This window comes from Lichenostomus cassidix, chromosome Z, assembly GCF_008360975.1.
Source record: "Lichenostomus cassidix isolate B80296 chromosome Z, HeHo_3.0, whole genome shotgun sequence".
Classification (NCBI taxonomy): domain Eukaryota; kingdom Metazoa; phylum Chordata; class Aves; order Passeriformes; family Meliphagidae; genus Lichenostomus; species Lichenostomus cassidix.
The window spans coordinates 27,690,535-27,712,184 of NC_139511.1; the positions used below are offsets into that span (position 1 = coordinate 27,690,535).

The window sequence follows — 21,650 nt, forward strand, 5'->3', positions numbered from 1 at the left end:
TCTGCACAAGCCTTGCAGATATTCCTGCTTCCACCACATGTTCTTTTAATAAAGAGTGACCACAAGTATTTGGTTATCAATATGACTAGAAGAAATGACCCTCAGCAACCACATGTGGACCTAAACCAGGAGCTGATTAAGACACAAAAGAGAAGAAACTTTTAGCAACCCTGAGATGTCCTTCTGATTTCAATTAAAAATTATTTTCAGAATTCCCCATCAGGGTCAATACCTTGGTCCTTATGTCTACTTCAGAAGAGTTTATGTACCAGAGACCAGTGTTTATTATATACTGTAGACATATGTCAGGCTATGATTTAGTCTAATAATACATGTTTCAAATGCCTTTTTAAATAAACGTAAGAGCAAGTCAGGAGAAAAGATTTTTAAGTTGTTGCAGAAAGCTCCACAAAATAAAATTTTAAGTAAACTTCTAATTTTCATTGATTTAAAATACAATGTCTGTAACAATAGCAAAACTCTGTGTGCACCCATTCACACAATAGTATAAATAAGATTAGCAATATCATCTGTGCAGGAAAACCTTATGCCTTTTACGCTTCCCTAGTTAATTGGTATAGTTTTAAAATTAGTTCATTTTCTTCAGATATTGTGGTAAGCTTCCAGTAACATTTTCTTCTCACCCCACACTTTCAATGCATGAAGCTCTTGGTGACATTCAGGGGATCTATATACTCTTCCCAAAATTTCATTTCCACTTTGATTACTTCTCTACTGTGCGGTTGGCCTCCACAGGTCTCTCCCATTTCAGTCTTCTACAATTCTTTGAAACTGGCTGACTTGTCCAGTGAGGCAGACCATGTGTCTCAGGTGAATAGACACTGTTTCCACTAGAGCCTGTCATCTTGGCTACAGCCCACCAGGCTGAGAACACTGTGGGCTATGAATGCATCCTTTCCCTTCCCCTGCAAGCACTGACAACTTGAAGGGCTGCGTTATCAACCACAAGATGTTTAAAGGAGGTGTAATCCACCTGGGTTCATGGTCAGTCTAAAAACATAGAGCAGAGGCCCTGTTATAGCAGGGTCTGCTGCATGCTGCCAGTGCCAACACTGCAGGCACACCTGGAATAATGTACCACTCAGCAGGAAAGTGTAGCAGCAGGATCTGGCAACATGTTAAGGCAAAGAAGTTGTATTTATCTAATACTTGACTCACCCTGGATCTGTAGAGATCTGAGCTGCACAGGCAGGGTATCCAGCCCAGGGGATGGGCAAGCCTGGGAAGTAGGGTAGAAGGCTATCAAACCCCATTCCCAGAGGCAGATAGGGCATTTCTGTGTGCTCGACCCAGGTAGGCCAGCTCCTTGTTTCAGGGGATATTAATATTTTTTTCTAAAGAATATCAAGTCATCTTTTGTGACCTTGTTCCCAGGGTTTGCAGGTTCACCTCCAGCCATAGGTAAAACACCTTGAGTATCGTAAACTCCTACAGAAAAGACCTCATCACTCCCATAATGAATGGGAGTCAGAGACAGAGATATCAATGTAAAAACCCAGCAGAGGAGGACCATAATTGTGGGGCAGAGAGAGATGGCCAGGACTGAGGCTATCAGAAGACCCAGTCCTGTCCCATATAAGTCCACATAACACTAGGCCCTGCCTGCAGCCAGGCTGAGGTTGGTTTCACACAGAGATGAGAGTTCCTCTGTGGAGCAAACTCACCAGCACAGGGTGCTGCAGGGCCTCAAAGCTACACAAAGAGGAGAAAGCTCCCAGTATTTCCCAGCCATGCAGGAGACACACCTTGTGCTCCCATGAACTTCCACAGGAACCAAACTGGAGAAGCAACTCTACTTTCCCACAACCTGTTTCCTTCTCCCAGCCTGAGTCCCATGGGACTATGTGCTCCAGCTTTCAGGACCTCCCCAGACCTAACACTCATCTGGAGACAGTGTCTTGACTCAGTAACGACAATGTTAAACGCACACTTTCTTGGTAGGCTAGACACTGAAGGCACCATGCCTACAAAGAGCAAGTTTTTTTCCTGACCCATTCAGAAGCTTTATGTACCAACGAGGGAGTGTTCTCAGTTCATTATTTCTGGAGATTTTAATTGTACACAAAGATCTCATTAAAATCTTCATCAGAAAATGTGCGTCATAAAAGCCCTGCATCAATTCCTGTCATGGTAACACGACTGGTATTTCCTCTGCACCCTTAGCTGCAATCCTGAGCTGCACAGAACAGGATGGGCTGAATGGGGAGAAGTACAGCAGAGGATAAAACTCCTCTGACACCTTCCAATCCATTATAAAGTCTGACTTGGTCTCCAAATGGTCCCACAACTACAGCCTTGCTTACTGGGGCAGATGTACTTCTGTGACCCCATTACCCCTCTGGTCCATTTCTTACTGACAGCTTCTACGGATGATCTTCTGCAAAATGGGAGGGAAGTGATGACGAACTCTCTTTTTGTTAGATCTCTTCTTCCTCTTCACTAACAACCTCCTTCAGGTCCTGAGGTCCCTGCTCTGCTCTCTCTTTTACGTAGGCTGCCTTGATCTGTTCGAGTTCACACAGCTCTGCCTCCAGCTCTTCCCTGTGCGTTGACCGACGGTTCCTCAGCAGTTTCATGGGGAAGGGGTTTAAGTCATTGAACGCAATGTTCATCAGCTTCCTACGATAGAAAGGACAGGTCTAGTCAACTTATTTACTGGCTGGTAACACATGGTAACAGATACATCCTGGGGTATGTAAAGAGTAGGACCTCAGACTTCAGCTCTCTGAACTCAGAAGTCACCAAGGTGCAGAGTCTTAAAGGAATTGCTTCCCACACTAACACCAACCCAAGCAGTAGTTCACATACACTTATACCATCCCTCCTTTTAAGGTACCAGTGTGCAGCCATCATTTAGGAGACAGAGGATCAGATGACAATTCTGATAGCTTCTAAAGGAAGAATATTCCTGATGTTAAGCTCTTCTGATCACAGAAATCTTCATCTCACACACCTGTTGCCATTCAAGGTCATGGGTTGTGCTGTGTTCCCAAAAACCCCAACTACAGCCAAGAGAAACCCAGCAACCAGTAGCACAAGTACCAGTTGCTTCATGGACGAGGCTGACCCAGACTTTGTGGCTTGCTCTGCTGTAGCATGCCTTTGCTGGAGCCAAAAAGATTTTATGTAACATCATAAAGGCAAAGTCAAAAAGAGACAAATAGATCCATGTCCCGTGAACCTGTTAATGCATATGCATCTCTCTTAATAAACTAGTCACAACTCTTGTTAAGCTGACATAACAGGCAAGCAAGTGCAAATACATGATGGAAGCTTATCTACACCTCAGAGTCCTACCTGCCATCCATGATCATTCTCGTGAAAAAACGTAGGTACTGGTAGATCTCCACACTGTCATGAATTCTTAGGATTTCCTCCTCGTTGTACTTAAAAATCGCAAGAGCATAGCGGAAGATGACCTGGAGGGTTGAAAGGTATTTGAGTGGGTAAAGTTTTAAGCAGATGAACAACTAGGCCATCCTGGCATAAAAGATGGTGTCAGGCACACAGCACTGCACTACAGGCTAGCCCCAGGGTTACAGCTACTCTCAACAGTCGATACTATGGCAGGCCTAAAAGAGTACAATGCTAATTTCAAGAGAATGACCTGTTAGCTAATGTTAGTCTGTTAGCCAATTTGCAACCCCAGAGAATACCGGGCTCTACAAAAGGATCCCACAGGGATTTCACACGGGTTCTCCAGTTCTCTCTGTGCAGAGGGACAAAGCAGGACTCATATTTTTAGATAGTCCCTATCTTATGCTCCCTTTATCTGTAATACTCTGAGTTGTGTCACAGAGGAGACCATAGCCTATCAGAGAGCTGTTTTGTAGCACAACTACCTGCTAAAAAGTATCAAATGCACAGTATCAGGGACTAGGTCTGCCTACTAGCAGCAAGTACATAGGAAACACAGAGACTGACAGACATCAACACATGCCACCAACAGGCAAGGCAGGACAAGCGGTTCAACCTCACATCTCTTTGATACAAGTGTATGTCCATCACCCCATCACGATGTCACAGAGGTGACAGAAGGGAGTGCAGATGGAAGGAAGGCCTAGATTGAGAGACGCACCTTAGTTCCCTCATACAAGAAGGCATCCCACACTCGCAGGAGGATGTCACTGATCAGGCTGTCCACAAAGGCCACCAGAAACCAATTGAAAGTGATGAGTGAGACATCAATCCGATACTGCTCAAAATGAGTTGTGAGGCGAGGCAGCTTCTCGGACAGAAAGTCTTTGAAGACTCTCTGATCTACCTAAAATTGACAAAAAAGAAAACAATGAAGTCCTAGTCAAGAGCACTCCTGGTGTTGGAGGAGAGGAGCAGTACAACAGGACAATGGCCTTTGCATGTCAGGGTCATCACTGGTGCTGCTTTCTAGTGAACCACAGGTTAGGAAGAGCAGAGCATCCTTTGTCTCCCCACCGTTCAAACTCACTGAGCAGTGTACTTGTATGCTGCATCCAGTGCAAGACATGGAGCTGAAATAGAGCCAAGATACAAGCACAGATACATACATTCTTCTCGTTCAAAGGATCATATTCCTTCCCAATCTCAAAGTCAAGAGAAAAAATCTTCCTGCATTGGTCTTACTGTGACTTTCTGTGATACCATGAACATCCAGTTAAATGACAGGCATTAAAACCTGCCCAGGTCTGAATGACTGTTCATGGCCCAACGGACTGAACACCTACAATACACCTCTGACTTTGCAAGCAGGACCCAATCTTCTCACTTAGCTTCTCTTTATGGTCTGAGTACTGTCCGTGCCTAGCTTCTGGTTGCATGAGCCAAAACACAGAAATGCAGTCAGTGAGAGCCTTGATCCAGGTTTTTTAAAGGTTTGAACTCAGCAGAGCCATGGTTTCTGGAGAGTAAGTCCTAAAGCACAGGATCATGTTCAGGTCTTCCCTATGCCATATCATATTAATGCCCCAGCTGTGTCAGCCCACTTAGCTGTGGTACAAACCAGATAGGTGATATGCTTTGTCTTTAAAATCTGCAACTTTAAGTTTTCCAGCAAACTCAGTTTATCAAGCCAACACATAAAGTATCATCTTAGATGTTCCTCTTTACATGGATCTTGGCTAGACTTTCAGAGAAAAACCATGAGGTCAGAAATTCTTTCTAGAAAGTCTCTAAGCTGACAGGGTTTTTTCACCAAATGTAGGGGAGTCTCTTCAACCTGCCGTATTTTCCCTGTAAATCACTACTTGTTGAGTATTGAGTGCTATCTATAAAATCCCACAGGTAACACAACCTGCTCTGGATATATATTTTGCTATCTTCATGGTGTTTTGACTGTTTCCTCAGTCTGTCGGTTGGCTTCTCCACCAGCACACCACTGTCCCAGTAAACATTAGTCACCAAATTCAGTGGCACAATCAGTCACTCTCAACTACTGATCCTTGAAGCCTCATCTACTTTGGGCCCACAGATAAAACCCTCTTCTCTCTGAAGGATCCGCACACAACAAACACGCCAAGGTCACAGCCAGGCTCACCAGACTGAGCACTGATGGGTGTGGGTGATATGGGCACACAATTACAATTCCATTGAACTATATGGCAGAGCTTGTCTCTTTGTCTGCCTGGGAGGCCACAGTATATTGGACACAAGACATGCTGAAAACCTTGAAATCCAGTGATTTTGAATCAGGTGGGTAAGTTACTCACAGCACTTGGTATCAAAAGGCCAGAAGGTTTTCTGATCTGCAGAGCGCCCCACAGTGAGAACAAACAACATATTTGATCATTAACTGAGGGAAATACTGTGAATATAAACATCTCAGTATTTTCATCCACAGACATGTGGCACTCCAAAGATAGAGTGCAGCTTCAAAAAAATCATCTGGAGGGCTGCAAAATGCCTTCCTCAAATGCAGTCTACCCATATCAGAGTTTGCTGCTTTGCCTTTACTAAGCCCTCTTTAAAATTAAGTGTGCAATCAATGGGCACTTTCCTTCTAACTAACTTGACCTTCAAGTTATTACTCAGGAGTGGTACCCCATTTCCTAGAGCTGGTGATTAGTTTTGCTGCTCTGTGTGTGGGTGTACAATTTCGTACTCTCGAGTCTCCAACACCTCTGCAATGGAAGGGATTGCAAGGTAGTGTCACTGTCCTGTGAGAAATCAAACACACAGCAGGTTGACTACTCACTTCTAAATCTTTACCATAAATCACTGTATGAGAATCCAAGCAGATGTGAGGGTGCCCAGCTCACCTGTGATGTTATCAGCGTGTCACTGTAGTAGTCTTCTGGCATTAGGTTCTCCACAATATGGACTAGACACCAGAAAGCACTTTCCTCATCTTCCAGGACCAGGAGAGCAACAGCTGCCAATCTGTAATGGACAAGATATGGTGAGGTAATTCAACATTGCAAGGGGAATCATCAGCACAGGAACTGAAGAATACAAGACTTCATTTTGCATGTCTCCAGCTCCATCAGCATCCAAAACATCAAACATGTCAGAACAGCCAGACAGAGGCAAGTGATCCGTTCTGCATGTTTCTGAAGGAACCACAGGGGTGTGATCTTCTTTCCCATGTGCCTCTGTCAGAACCTATGGAACTGGTGCGACAAAACCAGGTTTCCCAGCTAATGGAGTGTTCAGGTCTGCTGAAGTTAGTAGGGTGCTGATTTGGGCTATTGCAATAGAGGAAAGAGGTCATTCAGAGGTACTCCATATTTTGTGATACAGTTCATCTCCCCATATGTTCTATTACAGCCCTGACCTCCTTTAGCTCTGATTTACCCCCTTTTAGACAGACTAAAAAGATGATACCTTATACTAAGGGCTCTCTGGATGAAAGTTTCTGTAATTTTCCTGAAGACCATCCAAACATCATTAGGAATAGACCTTCCTCATGTGTAAAGGTCCAACTAGGAATTCCCTTCTTAAAGCCTAGTGCCTTTTCTACCTGGCAGCACATTTCTAAGAAATTTAGATTCATCTTTCCTATAAACTTCTTTGGGAACTGAAAGAAACTTGTATATTCTCTGAATCTTGTCTTTTCCAAACAGAACAACCCTGGTTTCCTCAGTCTCTCCTTGTGTCACTTGCTGCAGCTCTCTCATATGTTAACACTCCCCAACATTTCCTCCAACTGTTCTCAGCAAAAAACAGAATCACCAGGGTGTTCTTCTGCTGAGCACATCACTACTTAAAAATTCAGCCCCAGCCTTGTGCTGTTATTCAGGGACTCCTTCACTCTACATCCTATAGCTGTTACTTCCTATTCTGTAGAGATGCCAAACAAGTTCATCCTGCTGCTTGCTGGATCCCAGCAACACCACTGGATGAAAAAAAAGACACCAAATGCAGAATTCTGCAAGTAAATGCCTAGAGCTAGGAGAGAACTGTACAGAGGCAAGAGCTTGGGGCTGCTTGAATCACAGACTAGGGTATGTGTCTGCACCTTTCCAGTGTTATCCCATGAAGAAGCAGCATACCTGGCTCCTCACCTGTTCAATCCCTGGCAGTACCCAATAGCAGGATTGTGCCAGGAGAATGCCAGTAACACCCTCCGGAGCTTGGGGATGAGCTGGGAGGTGGGAGAGGAAAAATGCTTGTTGTTGGTCAGTGTGCGGGGCAGGTCGAGCTCAATCTGCCGGCAGGCAGGGTGCTCAGTGCTCCTGCTCTGTTCCAAGAGCCGCTGGTAGTGGCCAGGCACAAGGCTGCAGTGCCGGCTGACCATCCACCTCCACACCCGCTGCCGATGCTCCACTGGAATGCCACTTCGGATCAGACTCTTCAGCTCTGCAGAGGGGTTCAGCTCTCCAATGCTGTTCCACCTGTCCCGGAGGGGCTTCTCCACTATTTCCTGACTCCGCAGTTTGTTGGACTTTATCTCAAGGGCTTGGATTTTGGCAAGGAGTTTCCAATCTTCAATTTCATAGTCAGGTACAGTCATAAACCCATACTCATCATACTCGCTGGAGGGACACAAGGCAGCGTTAAGTTCAAATGACAGTGCTGGTACCTGTGTCAAGGACAGTTACTGCTTGGGGTCATGACATCTATAGACTTCTCCCAGGTTCCTGTCACCCATGCCAGTGCACAGGTACTTGAGGGTGTGCATCTCCCTGCCTTTTGCAGGCTGCACTGCCATCTGAGAAATGCTCATTAGGCCTCAACTTGGTCATGCTGCACTTAATATTAAATCTGGCTTTTGCTGACACTCTTATCAGTGATTTTTTTAAGCAATCTCAAACACTTATTGTAACAGTACTCCTCCTTCACTTCTCTGGCAGCTGCATGTGACAGCCTGCCTCAGAGCCTTGAAGACAAATGAGAGCCTGCAGCACTGGCATACACACACAAACTCAAGTGTATCTTTGCTCTGAGCTGCAGACCAACCTCATCAGACCCCTCTCATCAGTCCCTAAGGGAACATCAAGCTCACTCTGTGTACCTTCTCCCCGCCACGTCCTAGTGCAGAGACAGTTCTGTAGGAGGGGACTGCAAAGGCTTTGGGGCATCAGATCAAACAACAGAGATTCACAGTTCTTTCTGATGTTTCCCTGTACACAATGCAAATCTCTTACTGATCAGAACACACCAGGAGTACTGATAGTACAGCCTGTTGAGCATTTGTGCACCACAGAGTGGGATACTTTTAAGATATCATCATATTTTGACAAAGAGACCAAGCCTGGCCTAGAGGGTCTCATCTCCAAAGCTACCTGGAGAACCTGCAAGATTGACCAAACAGATAAAATGGGAACTGCTACAGAACAGGGGCACTGACTGGGCAGGAAGTTAAAAACACAAATGTAGGCCCCTCCTATAAAGTGTCCTCAAATGTCTCTTGCCTGCACACTTCCCTTCGCAGACACGCTTCTACAAAGCTGTGAATATCCCCATGCTCTCCACTCTTACCTTACAGGGTTCAAGTTAAAACCTTCTTCTGCTTCTTCCTTAACATCCCACTGGAGAGCTTCCTGGATGAGGCTCTTCACCAACTCAGCATGGGAGTCGGGCAGGCCAGGCACAGCCTCCTGCAGCTTCCTCAGGACTGTCAGGTATTTGCTCTCCATCTGGCAGTTTCTTGCTTGCAGGCAGGCACACTGATGGGGAAACAAGAAGAAAAGAGCTCGCTCAGTGGCAGCTCTTCCTTCACTGCCACTGCTCTCTGCTGGCCCAGTCTGGACATAAAGACTTCTGAAGAGCAAAGCCCCAGGAAACAAATTTAGTAGTCTTCCACAGTCAGCGGAATTGCAGCCATCAATGAATCACCATGGTTTGTGACCAAGCACAAGTTGCAGTAGCTAGCATGCAACAGAATTTACTCATTGAGTGGGAGACCTACTACATCACACCTACTTTACCTACTGCATTGTATCAGTGGATGGCCACATCCCACCCCCTCAACTAAGGACACAATCAAAGAGACAGTACAGCATCTGAGTTCTCTGCAGTCTTTTCCCCCAGTGCTCAGACAAGTCTACACCACACTGAGCTGTATCCTGATAAAACATACCACTCCTAAGACCGAGTTATAGGTACACCATTTCCAGGATACACAGTAGCACCACAGACTAGGTGACCACATACCCCTCAGCATCCCCACTCCCATGGCACTGATATACACCATTTCCCATGCACAGGAAGCCCAGCTGAGATCAAACAGCAGGACAGTACCTGCCATCACCAGTCCTGGGCACACAAAGCAGAAAAAACAAATGAGGATTATTAGCCCAATCCACAAGTGGAACTGAGGCCACACAGGTGACAAGACTCACCCAGTGTTTCACAGGAAGCTCAGTGAAGACTCCTGTTCAGTGGAAAGCAGCAGTTGAAAACAAGAACAAAACAGAAACCACAGAGAGTTTTAGGTAGCATTTACAGGGAACAGAAAGAAGCATGGTTTCTTTCATCTACCACTTTAATCAGCATTTTGACTGACATTGAGCATGCTGAGCTCACTTGATTACTTCCTTTCTGAAGGCTATGGCAGGTTCAGGATGAGAGGGCAGTATGTTAGGAGTAAGGCCAGGTTTCTAAGAACTAGAAAGCAAACAGATGTAAGAATGGAAGTAACACTCCAGAATCAGCTTTTTGCCCTGTCCCAGAATCCGTGACTGTGAAGACATACCTGTGGTGGTGCACTCCCCCACTGAAGGCCATGTTATGATCTCAGAAATGCTCAATAGGCCTCAGTCTTGATGAACAGCACCTGGACTAAGCTCCTCTTGTGCTTATGAGGAACACAGTCTGCTCCCAGGAGCTGCTGCACTCTAACAAGCTTCTGTTTTTAACAAACGCTACTGGAAACATTTTTCTTGTAAAACATTTTTGTCATCAAATTTTTAAAGAAAGTTACCAATTGCAGCCAGGATGGAAAATTACTGTGACTAAAGGCAATTCTCTTGTGAGCCTATAAACAGTGGCCTTAAGTGAGACCCTCTGAGCTCTCCAGGACCACAGTGGGCTGTGACCAGCAATCTCCCTCTGAGTGGGGCCTCTCAGAGACAGAGAACTCTCAGGGTTGCTGTACTTGAAGGACCACTGATGGACTGAAGGACCACAATGATGACAAAAGCTGGGCTGATATCCCACTCTTTGAGGCTCAACCCTTTGCCCTTTGAGAAGATGCAAAGACATCTGACATGAGCATTTCACTGAGCTCAAGGGAGAATTTTCACAGGTACCTTGTACATACTCTAGGTCTGTGTGAATACGCTACAGAAAATGCACCTGGAATCTTAGATCCTTAAGCACTTTAGGCTCATAAGCAAGTTAGGCCTATAAGTGAGTTACTGCTGTGCTTGCAGTAAATTCTACAGAATCTTTTGTAAATTGATTAAATTCATCCATTGTTTAAGTGCTGGTAAGTTTAGGCGCTGTCAAAATCCTTAGGCCCAAACTATTGTTCAACTCCAGAGCTAAGTTTTGCACAGGAGTACACACTGAACCTTGTGGCTCAAGGGGAGGGCCTCCCTTACTCCCTTTACACTAAACCTTTCCCATCCTTACCCTTTTCCATCCCCACCTTCCATGTAGATTTTTGATTAATTATAGGTTTAGATTGATTGATTATGTGTTTTATAACACAGAGGTACTATTTTACCTCTGTGTGCTTTAACCTTCTAGTAAGAAGTAGAGTGAACCTTGCCAATGAACTTTGCCATGTTTTCACTTCAATATTAAACCTGCTTTGGCCTAACCTTTGCCAGTGATTCTTTAAGCAACCTAAGACACTCTTTCACAACAATACCTTAAAACCCAGGGAAGTAAAACCTAGGCAAAACTCACAGAACAAATACCAGCACCACTAGCCTTGGAAGTGGTTCAGGAGCAGAAAATAGGATTAGACAAATCTAGAGAGTAACCAGGTTATGCACACTTACACGGGTAGAAACAAAAACACAACTTAAGAAAACGTAAGAACTCTGATACAACTGCAGGACCTGAAGTGTGCTGCCACCTGGCAGTGCCAAGTCCAGCACAGAAACCACAACTAGATGGAGCCAGAACTCAGTCTGTCAGCTCTAGGGAAACTTTTTCTAATTGCCTATACAGTGTGGCTTTTCTATTTGAATAGCTGAAATGCAGAAATCTGGGTTAAGTTTCAGGACCTTTGATCTTCACGGGTATTTTACTTCTGTTGAAGAATTAAAATGTTCATGTCTAATGTGGGAGCAACACAAAGCAGTAAAGAGGTCACACTAAAGAAACACAAGAAAGCTTGTTCCTTGTGGATCAAAATCTATTCCAGTGCCAACTTTGAAAATAAATTAGCCACAGTTCACACCAAGGAAAAAAGGTCATTTGGCCTTACCTTCATCAGAAGGGCTTTTTCATTCTCAGCAGCACTTGTCCAAAGTCGAGTAACCTGATGGATCTCTGAATTGAGAAACTGGTTCTGGGTTTTGTATGCATCAATATCATCCTGCCATGAAGCAAAACAGTCACACAAGGAGAGTTCATGAGGGGCTTGAAATCCCTCACATTTCAGGGACATCAGATTATGTTAAGGATAATAAAATAGCTCAAAAATTCTGTGTACCGTGGAGCAGACAAGACTCTCCAACACAAATATTGCCTAAGAAGGAAATCAAGGCACAATATTGCCATGCATCAACAAGACACTTGAAAATGCTAAAAGTATACATACACACTTAAAAAACAGGTCATATAAAGCCAGAGATGCACTTAAATAAGATGAAGAATATATGTGTTTTGTTTAGATTTTATTTGGTTGATTGGTTTAATTTTGGTAGTTTGGTTTTGTTTTTTTTAATGAAACAAATCTCAGCCCCGTGGCTAGCAGCAACAACAAACACTCTGTACAGCAAGTGGCTCTTTTGGCAATTCTCCACCTCACACTAACCCACCATTACAGCTGTGCACATAAGAGACATAAAACAGGCTGCATCTGAACGAACCAGGATGTACTGGGAAACCGCTTGCAAGACAGAAATGTAAGAGCAACAAAGTTAGTGAAGGCAGCAAATCAGGCTGCAGCTGTGAAACAAAAGAAAGAAAAGAAAGTGGCAGGCACTTAATGATGATGGGAAATCAAACAAAACAGGCTCTGAGCTGAAGCTGAAACTGACCCAGATGCTTTTCAGCACCCTACTGGCATCAGGTGAGCCCCTTTCAGCCTGCCTCTCATTTGGATGGAGCAACCTGCAGAAGTAAATTCTGTGCCTACCACAAAGAACACCCTCCCACTGAACCTGAGGGCATAAAAATGGGAGCCCCCAAAAGACCTGTGTAATCTCACACACCTTCAGATGCTCAATCTCTTCCTGCTGCTTATACAATGTCTCTACAGTGATAGTGTTGGCTTCTTGCAGGGGGTCAGAGAGCTCTCGAGCCATCTGCTCTGTCAAGGTCATGATGACTTCCTGCTTGGCATGGTTCTTCTCCATCAGGAGCTGAACATGTTCCTTGAGCTCCCGGATGTGGCTGTCTCTCAAAGTCAGTATCTGCTCCATTTCCTTCTTTTCTTGTTCAAGAGCTTCCAGTCGACTTGTCAGATCTGCAATTTGTCTCACTTTGTGGCGCACCAGCTCCAGCCTGTCTTTATCTTCTGCTGCAGTGAAATACATGCTAGATGCTCGCTTCTCCTGCTGGGCTGCCTCCAGAGCTTTGTGGAGAAGTTTAACCAGTTCCTGGAAAGGGAATGCAAAGCCATTACATCAGTGTGTTTTCCAGGGCAACAGTAGTATGGAGAGCAACAGACCCAACAGTGAAATATCTTGAAATTGACACCTTTTGGAAAGAAAACAATGCAGAAATCTTGACACCATGACACCACAATGAGACATTCTTCCCTCAGAGCTGGCCCTGAAAGGTCCCTGCAGCAGGTCAGAGATGACTTGATGTGGATTGCTAGCAGACAAACTGCTGCCCACACTGTCTGCATTCTGGCTTTCCCACAATTATTCCTGGGAGGCTCAGCAGAGAACCTGGAGATCTGGTCAGGAGTGTGGTAAAATGGGAGGGAGGAAAATAATACAGCCTGCAACTAGCTGTGCTACCAGAAGAAAACTGTGATATCCATTTTAACCTTCCCTCTGCTAGAGTCCACCCTCACTCTATCCTGCATGAAGGCATGGAACTTCGCCCCAGCAACATGTTGCTGATTCAGGCTCTGCATCTCAGACACTTAAGAAAGCAAATCAAGGATGCAACTGACCGCCCAACAAGGGACCAGGCTCTTCTGCCTCGTCTGCTGGAAGAGCTACAAGCGTCATTAGCAGAGAACCTGGCATTGCTCCATGCTTTGAAGAACAGTATCATCCATGAGAGTGATGCATGCCCTGACCTCTACAGCCAAATCACACCTTAATAGTGGGTCACTGTTCAAATAGAATGACCTGCTATTAACAGCATGACTCCACCTGGCAGTTGTTGCCAGTATCACGGTACCTGTTCAGGACTGCACTTCATGAGCAATAGAGATGCACAAGCAAGACAATAGCAGAGCACACTTGAATTTGTTTTGTTTCCCTCTCACAGCTAGCTGCACTTCCTAGCAATGGCTGAAGGTCTTCCTTTGTGCTGGGCACACTCAGGCACATACAAGGTGTTAACACCAGGAGCTTCAAGTGGTCTCTAGTTAGTGCTTGCTGAGCACTTCTCAGTGCTTCTACACACCAATGTATAAGGGAGTCCCTGTGATCAATCTCAGTGCCCTTACCCTTAGAAACAGTCTCTTCACCACACTCACCTTCTGTGACTTGACTTCCTCTGTGAGCGTCAGAATCTGTTGCTGTAGGACACTCACTTTATCAACTGAGTTCTTCTCCCTGGACAATTCTTCAGGTGAGCCTGGGAAGCCACTGCTCATCCACCTGGCTTTCCTAATCCAGTTCAACCTGGGCTCCATCCTCCCATCTTCCAGGGTCCCCTCCTTAACTAACAGGAGATAAGATTTAATTTACACAGAATTGCTTTGCTACTGTGGACTCTCAAGTCTTGCTATGGGGGGCTCACAATAGCTCCACAGAGAAGGCTGACATACAGAACAAAGAAAATTGACCTGCTGGGGTCCACAGCATCGAACCAAAACAATGGGCAACAGAGACTGATATGCCCAGAATAAACAAAATTATGATGGTTCATGGTACCTGTTAACCCACCTTGCACCCTGCTCATCCATCTTACTCACGGCAAATGCAAGTTACCACCATGGAAACGTATGCATGCAGTGGTGCTGCTACACTTAGCCTGTGACTGCGCAGCAATTACACCTTTACCTCAAAAAAATATGTCTGGCACCATGGACTTTTTTTTCCTTCCACAGAAGGTTCTAGAGGTACACACAGCTCAGTAACAATCACCTGAACAACCTGCCTCCATTTCCACCTCTTGCTCCTCATTCAGGTTCTCAGGATGCTCTTGGAATTCATTGAAGTTAAAGACATTCCCACTGCTCCTCCAGAGCTGCTTGGAGCCACAAATATTGTAGACAGTGTTTCTGAAACAAGACGAGATCAAGGCAGCCTAGTGAACAGAAGTCACGATCACTGTAGCCAACCAGTGCATATCCAAACTATTCAATGCCTTACATATCCTTACTTCCCACCCCTCCTCTCAAAACCTATCTCCTTCAAGTGCTGTGAAAATGAACTCTCCATAGCATTGGTGGATTTGAGGAGAGCAAGGTTGTAACTGGTGTAAATCAGGAAGATGCCACAAAATCAGTATCAGCACAGCAATGTAAAAATCAGATGATCCTTCCCTATGTCCTTGAGCCCTATACAGAAACACATCAAACCAAACAGAGGGATCAAAGGTAACAACAGACTAGCTACATCCCTCCCTCCCCTTTCTCATTCCCTGTCCTCCTCCTTCCCCCTCTCCCTCTCTCCTTCCCTTCCTCCCTCCATCCTTATCCTTAGCTCACTGCAGAAATCCCCAGGTGCCAAGAAAAGTTGCCAAGAGAAGCTCAGTTACCTACAACACAGCCAAAAGTGGGACAATGATCACATTTGAAGCAGCCACAGGTCCTGTGCTCTGACATTTAATAAATAACCTTTCCACTACAAAGTCAATAAACTAAAATGTAGTAAAGAGATTCAGGAACAAAACTGCAGTCAGACCCAGAAACAGTTTGTTACAGCTGCTGCCACCACCAGATATTACCGGAAGCACTAAGAGATGACTTCACAGAAACACAAGAAACTACAAATGTACAAGTATTTTCTGTAAAACATATGCCAGATCTTCTCTCCTGTGTTGTCCATCATCTAAAACAAAGTAAGTCCCTTGTTTTGAAATATATAGAAGACTCTGTGTCTGCTGCTTTCCCAAGTGTAAATGAAGCTGCCATTTAGATAGTATTCTCCTTCTGCTTTGCTACTGTAAGGCTTCAGAGCAGAAGAGCAGACACTGGTGGCCTTGGAGAACACACACAGATCAGCAGACCTTCAATCCCTTTAGTCTCCGGTTAGTACTCATCCTATGCAATTGTCCTACTTTTGTCTACCTCATACTGCACTGTTTTCCCCCTGAGATGGCAGCAGCTCAGGGATTCAGATGTCCTACACTCATGAAGACCCAGCCTGACAGTGACAGAGCCTGGAGAAATGTTTACTGAGCAAGGGGAGCAGTACAGCTTGAAGCTGAAAAGAAACAATTGTTACTCAAGCTCACAAAAGCAAGGCATGGGAACAGGGGCCGAAGATATATTTGTGTTATTTTTAATCAAAGTGAGGACAGAATGCAAAGCCTGCAAAATAGTACAGCTGCCTTTGATACTCTGTGGTCTCACGGGGGGATCTTTGTATAAGGATCAAATTGTAGCTGCAGAAGTGGTGGTAAAAAATTACAAGCAATTTCCAAACTAACAGTATCTGCCAGGTCCCTGGCTACCTACCACACCTATGGCCATTTACACATTTTTGATTATAAATAAGTAACTGAATAGGAAACACTTCAGATACTGATGGAGTTATCTTTGTGAAACTGTAGCTGCCCAAGGCTTGTAACTTTTGACCTGATGGGGTTACCTATTGCAACAGCAGATAGAAGCAGGCAGCGGGAATTTTAACATCCTTGAAACTCAGTAAGCAGTAGCATGCTGTGCAGTCAGGCCACATTACAGGCTCAAGCGTCCCTTCCTTGGAGTTCCTGTGTTAGAGAATGCACTACACTCAAGGTCCTTGTTAAGTGCTAATGGGCTTCTAGCACTACCTACCGAGTATAGCTGAACCTGTCCATGTGCCCTTCCAGGACTGCTGCACAGATGCAACACACTATGCATGCAAAGCACTGCATACACTGGAAACAACCAAGTCCTAGGTCTGCTACAGGATCTTTGCTAAGAGTGCTAGATGATGTGAAATGCATCAGAACAGAGGGATATGAAAGATCCACTGACAGGAAGTTTATTTCAGCCTGGACTAGCCTCCCAAAAGGTGCTTCACAGTTCTTCCACCTAGGCAAGAGTCTCATTTCACACAATCCATGACAGGCAAGGAAGGCACACAGTGGCAGGCCAGTATGTCAACCACACTGCAGTTCTCTTCATGCACTTACTGTATCTCTGTCCAAGGGTGCTTAAGGGAGATGTTCTGCAAACCAGTAGATGTTTGGGGTGCAGGCAAAGATGCTGCCTTTAAACCCACCACTTCTGTTGGTGTTTTCACCAGCGGCAGAAAGTCTTCGTTGTCAACTACATCTGCATAAAAACAAAACAGGATACAAAAGCAAATGAGCAAGCCAGAATTCTGTTGGACTTTGGGTCCTTCATGTAACCTGAGAGCCACAACAGTTTACTACACGTATACACTCCATGTTCAAGTGGTCAAGGGGAACAAGGACAGCAGAGCACGATTCCTTAGTTTTAGGTCAAATTACAGAATGCACAATGACAATCATCAATCCAAGGACAATCAAGTGATTTCAACCATATGTATGAAAATGACTAACCTTAAATAAAAGAACTTTAACTGCCTAAAGACACAAGGAAGGAAAGTTTTGCTGTTCTCTTCCCACATCCCAAACCACATTTAATGTGTGGATAACACTCCACAAGCACAGCTTGTTACCGAATTTTTGCCTGCTGTAGCAAGATGCCACCCAGAACATTTTAGAACAGACACTAGGGAGGGGATAATTTGTTTCCAAAAAAATGTGCATCTAGTCATAATTAAACAGGTGGACACTGGTTGTGTCCTCGCCTGATCCACTGACCTGTCTACTACCACTTCTAGAAAGGGACATCTTCATCCCACTGCTGGAAAAACCCTTCTTGCTCTAAATTTCACAGGCCTTTCAAGAGGTAAGAAATATATCAAATATGCACACTTCACATGTGTGAGGAAAATAAAGATGGAATTTATGATCTAAGGATAACTGAACATCTCCAAACATATGCTGTAGATTACAAGGCAGCTTATTCCCTTTCATACATAATAAGGCAGAAGTGTCAAATATTGGCCAAGCACTAATAGTTGACACTTGCATTTAAAAACCTGGCCAAAACTTCTACCCACTTCCAGATGAGGAACACCATTCATCAACAAGGGGCTGAAAGCAAAAGAAAGGCTGACATGTGCAACACCTACTTGTTCTTTCAGCCAGAGGTTCATTCACAAGCTGGGAGCGGCCCACAGGAAATCTGCTCTTAGTGTTGCAAAATTCCCAACGTCTCATTTGCAGTTGCTGCAGCCAGTACATCATTGCCTGTTTGCTGATTGCCTAACATAACATGAAACAGGAAAGGGAGGGGAATAACCTTATCAACGTAAGACATATCCTGAGGAGATGACCACTACTCAGCGGCACAAATCAGCAGAAAAAAAGGCCAGCTGTATCAAGCCTATGCTGTATCTGTATCCTCTGGTCCTAACACTGATTTGGGAGTACAGAGTAAATATTTAGTATGGCCTTAAGTGACAGAATCCCAGTGGACCACTGACCTAATTTTAAATGTGTTTTGGTTTATTATGGTCCAAGGCTAAGCAGAAATGTCACAATTATTTTAGACAGGAATAATCCACAGAGCTTTTTAACAATGACTTACACAGAAATAAAAGTCTAGCAAAGAATCCTTATGGAGCAACTATTTTAGACAGGGGAGTTAGTTTTCTGTTCAGTAAATTACATGTGTACTGCAAGACTCCTCAATTACTTTACTTCAGCACACAGTTCGGCTTTTATTCGTACTCTGTTAAACAATAGCCATCTCACAGGAAAGGAGTCCCAGACTTGCCAAAACAATGCAAGTAATTTAGGTCCAAGTGGTAGCAATGCAAGCTGGGAAGACTTAAGTGAAACTCAAGCTAAGAGATACCTTAGTAGAGATGTGTCTGTCCTGATGGGGAATGTATCATTACCTTCAAAGTAAAAGTTCTGCTCGGTGTTCTGATCTCAAAAACTCCTTCCCCATTTTCCATTTTGCAGTCAAAGCTGGCACTGGAGAGATCAATAGATCCCAAAGGATTAATGTCCTGGGCAGTTCTGTAGTATAGCAAGCGACATTTGTTTTCATCATAAAAGAACCAGCGAGACTTCCAGGTCTTGATTGGCCCCTTGATGCCCAGCTTATTTAAATAGCCACAGAGTTTTTTCCTGGATGTTTCTGTGCTGGGTTTCAGCAGTACATTTTCCAGTTCTCCAGGAGAGGGAAGCATGTCTTTCTCTCTTGCTGAGGCTCCATTGCTACTGTTAGTGTCTGGATTTGACTGCACCAAATTACCTGGAGCAGCAAGGGTGCATGCTCCGCTTTCTGGTCCTTTCTTCATCTCTTTAAGGAAATAGACTGAAACAGGAAATTGCCTAGGTAAATAAACCAATCCCGATTATATCATCACTGTTATAGAACCTGCAGCCAATGAAAAAGGAAGGAATAAGATCAGGTCTGGCATATGACAAGAAAACAGTCCCTTGCTTTCAAACTACCCAGCCAATGTCTCCAACTCTACTTTTGGTCATTGCTCCCCAACCTCCTCTGCTCAAATGACCTCTATATACCGGTTTTCTCTCTTTTTTATCCCTAAATTAGCCTGGACTAGCAGCCAAGAAACAGTACCATAATGTCTTGTGTAAAAAAATAAGTACAGCCTGTTGGCATACCAAATCAATAGCAGTAACTAGGGCATTTGGTACTTAATGTTAAGGAATGGCTGCAGAAAACATGGCAAGATAACAAGCTCTGGGGACAGGCACACAGTCAGGTCAAGGGATTGCAGGTGTGTCCTGGTATTTGCACTGAATGTTCAACTAATATTTTAAACCACAGCATCTGGAGAAAAATCCAGCCTTATGCAGCATCCTTATGAATAACTTCTGCCAGCTAAATATTGTTGTTAAAATGCCTGCATGTGTTAACTCTTCATCCAGTAGGATGGGTTCATAAGACGGATTATGCACCAGACAAAGTAATTCTGTGGTACTTGCAAAAGAGACTTGGTTGCTTCTGGAACAAAAGTAACCTTCTGGGTCCCAGAAGCACAAAAGAAAAAGATTAAAAATCAGGCTGGAAGGGATCTGTGTAAATGTCAACTTCTCCCTTAGAGACTTAAAAGTTGTAGCCAGCTACACAGGTCCATATTCAGATAAATTTTTATCATACGCAAAGGATAGCAATTTTGCTCAATCCTGAGCACTTTTTCAAGTGCTTAACCATATGACAGACGTGACTGTCTGCTCAGAGTTGCAGATAGCCACACCTCTTGTATAAAGAAAACTAACAACACTCCAGAAAACTACCTATAAATAACTTACTGCATTTTTGAAACTTCAGACACTAACACAGCTGAAGCAAATATGTAAGTAAATAAACCACTGCAGTGTTAAGTCAGGAATCCAACTGCAGGCACAAAACTACTGAGCACAACATGCAGCTGTGTGACAACATGTAAATAGAGATAACACAATGGAGCACACTGAGATGTTGCCCAAGCTCATTTTGTTCCTCTGCTCTTAGGAACAACTTATCCTCATGACTGAAAGAACATTTATCCATCCTGGCACTGGCTAAGTCCCATGCTGTTTATTGCTGCCCCCTCCTGTTCCCACATTAGCTTTACAGACAACTATCGATCACATTCACCTTCTGTGCAAAGCTACTCAAATTCTTTTAGTTCGCTCCCATGACACCGTGGATCCTGATGCTGAACACATTCACAAATACCAAAAACAAGCACCATTTTGAGAAGGTGTTGCCTAAACTAAACTTCTGAAACACCCAAAAACCTTCATTTCCAAGCTAATTTTGCCTCACACAAAGGAAACAGCATCAGGAGAAAGAAATACTCCCAACTTTCCCAAACAGATGCTGGGACTCTTATGTCAGAACCAGTATAAGTATTTTCTCTACCATCTGAAGACTCCATCACACTTTCACCTCTTGACACCACGATGGCCCATTGGTCCACACCATGAACAGGATCAAGTAAGCATTTTAGGTAATTTAAATTAGGTTACTTAGTAAGCACGAGGTTCAAGAACCAAGTTATAAGGAATCATGGCAGACCTCCACTGCAAAGACCCCTGGATAAGACCTCACCTCCTTAAGGGAAGTAGAGAGAAGCTCCTGGAAGTCACCGACTCCTGGCATAGAGCTATTGCTGCAAGCACCACCAAGCAGGTAACGACAGCCTCCAACAAACCCAACAGCAACAGAAAACCAGCGCCTGCCTCAGGTTTTCTTCCGTCCAGTCGCTGCCGGGGAGCTGTCTGAAAGATACATTTAGCTGAAAGCTGCCCTGACACTGACTCACCAATGAAAACGGATCAGGGTGGACCCTGCATCAACCTTTCCGGAGCTGCTGGTGCCAGCAGCACAAGGCAACCCCCGCGGCCCCTCCCCGTCCCTCCAGCAGCGCCGCAGAAGCGCCACCCAGCGCAGCTGCATCGCGCCGGGCACCAGCGACGGCGGCGAGAGCCTGGCACGGTGCTGGCCTGAGCCTGGCACCGCTTGTACCAGCGCCCGGCTGGGGCGGGGGGCACTCGAGCCGCTCGCCGGTCAGGGATTTTGGGGTGGAGAGGGGAGGGCGGGGAGTGGCGGCGCGGGAAGCCGCAGCCCCCGCCGGGAATACCTGCGGTGCCGCCGCCGCCCCGCGCTTCCTGCCGGGCCGGTCTGCGGCGGGGCGGGCGGGGCGGAGCCCGGGCGGCACCGGGACAGCGGCGGGGACGGGGCCGTGGAGCAA

At 45.0% G+C, this 21,650-nt stretch overlaps 1 protein-coding gene across 5 annotated transcripts; it reads right to left on the reverse strand.

The window, feature by feature from the left end:
* Positions 1 to 260: 260 nt before the first annotated feature.
* Positions 261 to 21,561, reverse strand: TBC1D2 (TBC1 domain family member 2). 5 transcript variants are annotated; one of them, XM_085042130.1, is made up of 15 exons: positions 21,540 to 21,561; positions 21,008 to 21,177; positions 18,834 to 19,275; positions 18,063 to 18,195; positions 17,032 to 17,173; positions 14,832 to 14,968; positions 14,219 to 14,406; positions 12,771 to 13,157; positions 11,819 to 11,929; positions 8,917 to 9,104; positions 7,500 to 7,970; positions 6,255 to 6,375; positions 4,100 to 4,285; positions 3,319 to 3,440; positions 261 to 2,640 (listed from the first exon to the last, which is right to left on the reverse strand). In XM_085042130.1, the coding sequence occupies exons 3-15, from the start codon at positions 19,239 to 19,241 to the stop codon at positions 2,439 to 2,441; spliced, it is 2,796 nt and encodes a 931-aa protein (XP_084898256.1). In that variant the 5' UTR covers positions 19,242 to 19,275; positions 21,008 to 21,177; positions 21,540 to 21,561; the 3' UTR covers positions 261 to 2,438. The 5 variants fall into 5 exon arrangements, with proteins under 5 accessions (XP_084898256.1, XP_084898259.1, XP_084898260.1 ...); XM_085042133.1 differs by lacking the exons at positions 21,008 to 21,177; positions 21,540 to 21,561 and adding an exon at positions 21,222 to 21,443 and having other exon boundaries at positions 18,834 to 19,321; XM_085042134.1 differs by lacking the exon at positions 21,540 to 21,561 and having other exon boundaries at positions 18,834 to 19,243; positions 21,008 to 21,211.
* Between the last annotated feature and the right edge of the window lie 89 nt (positions 21,562 to 21,650).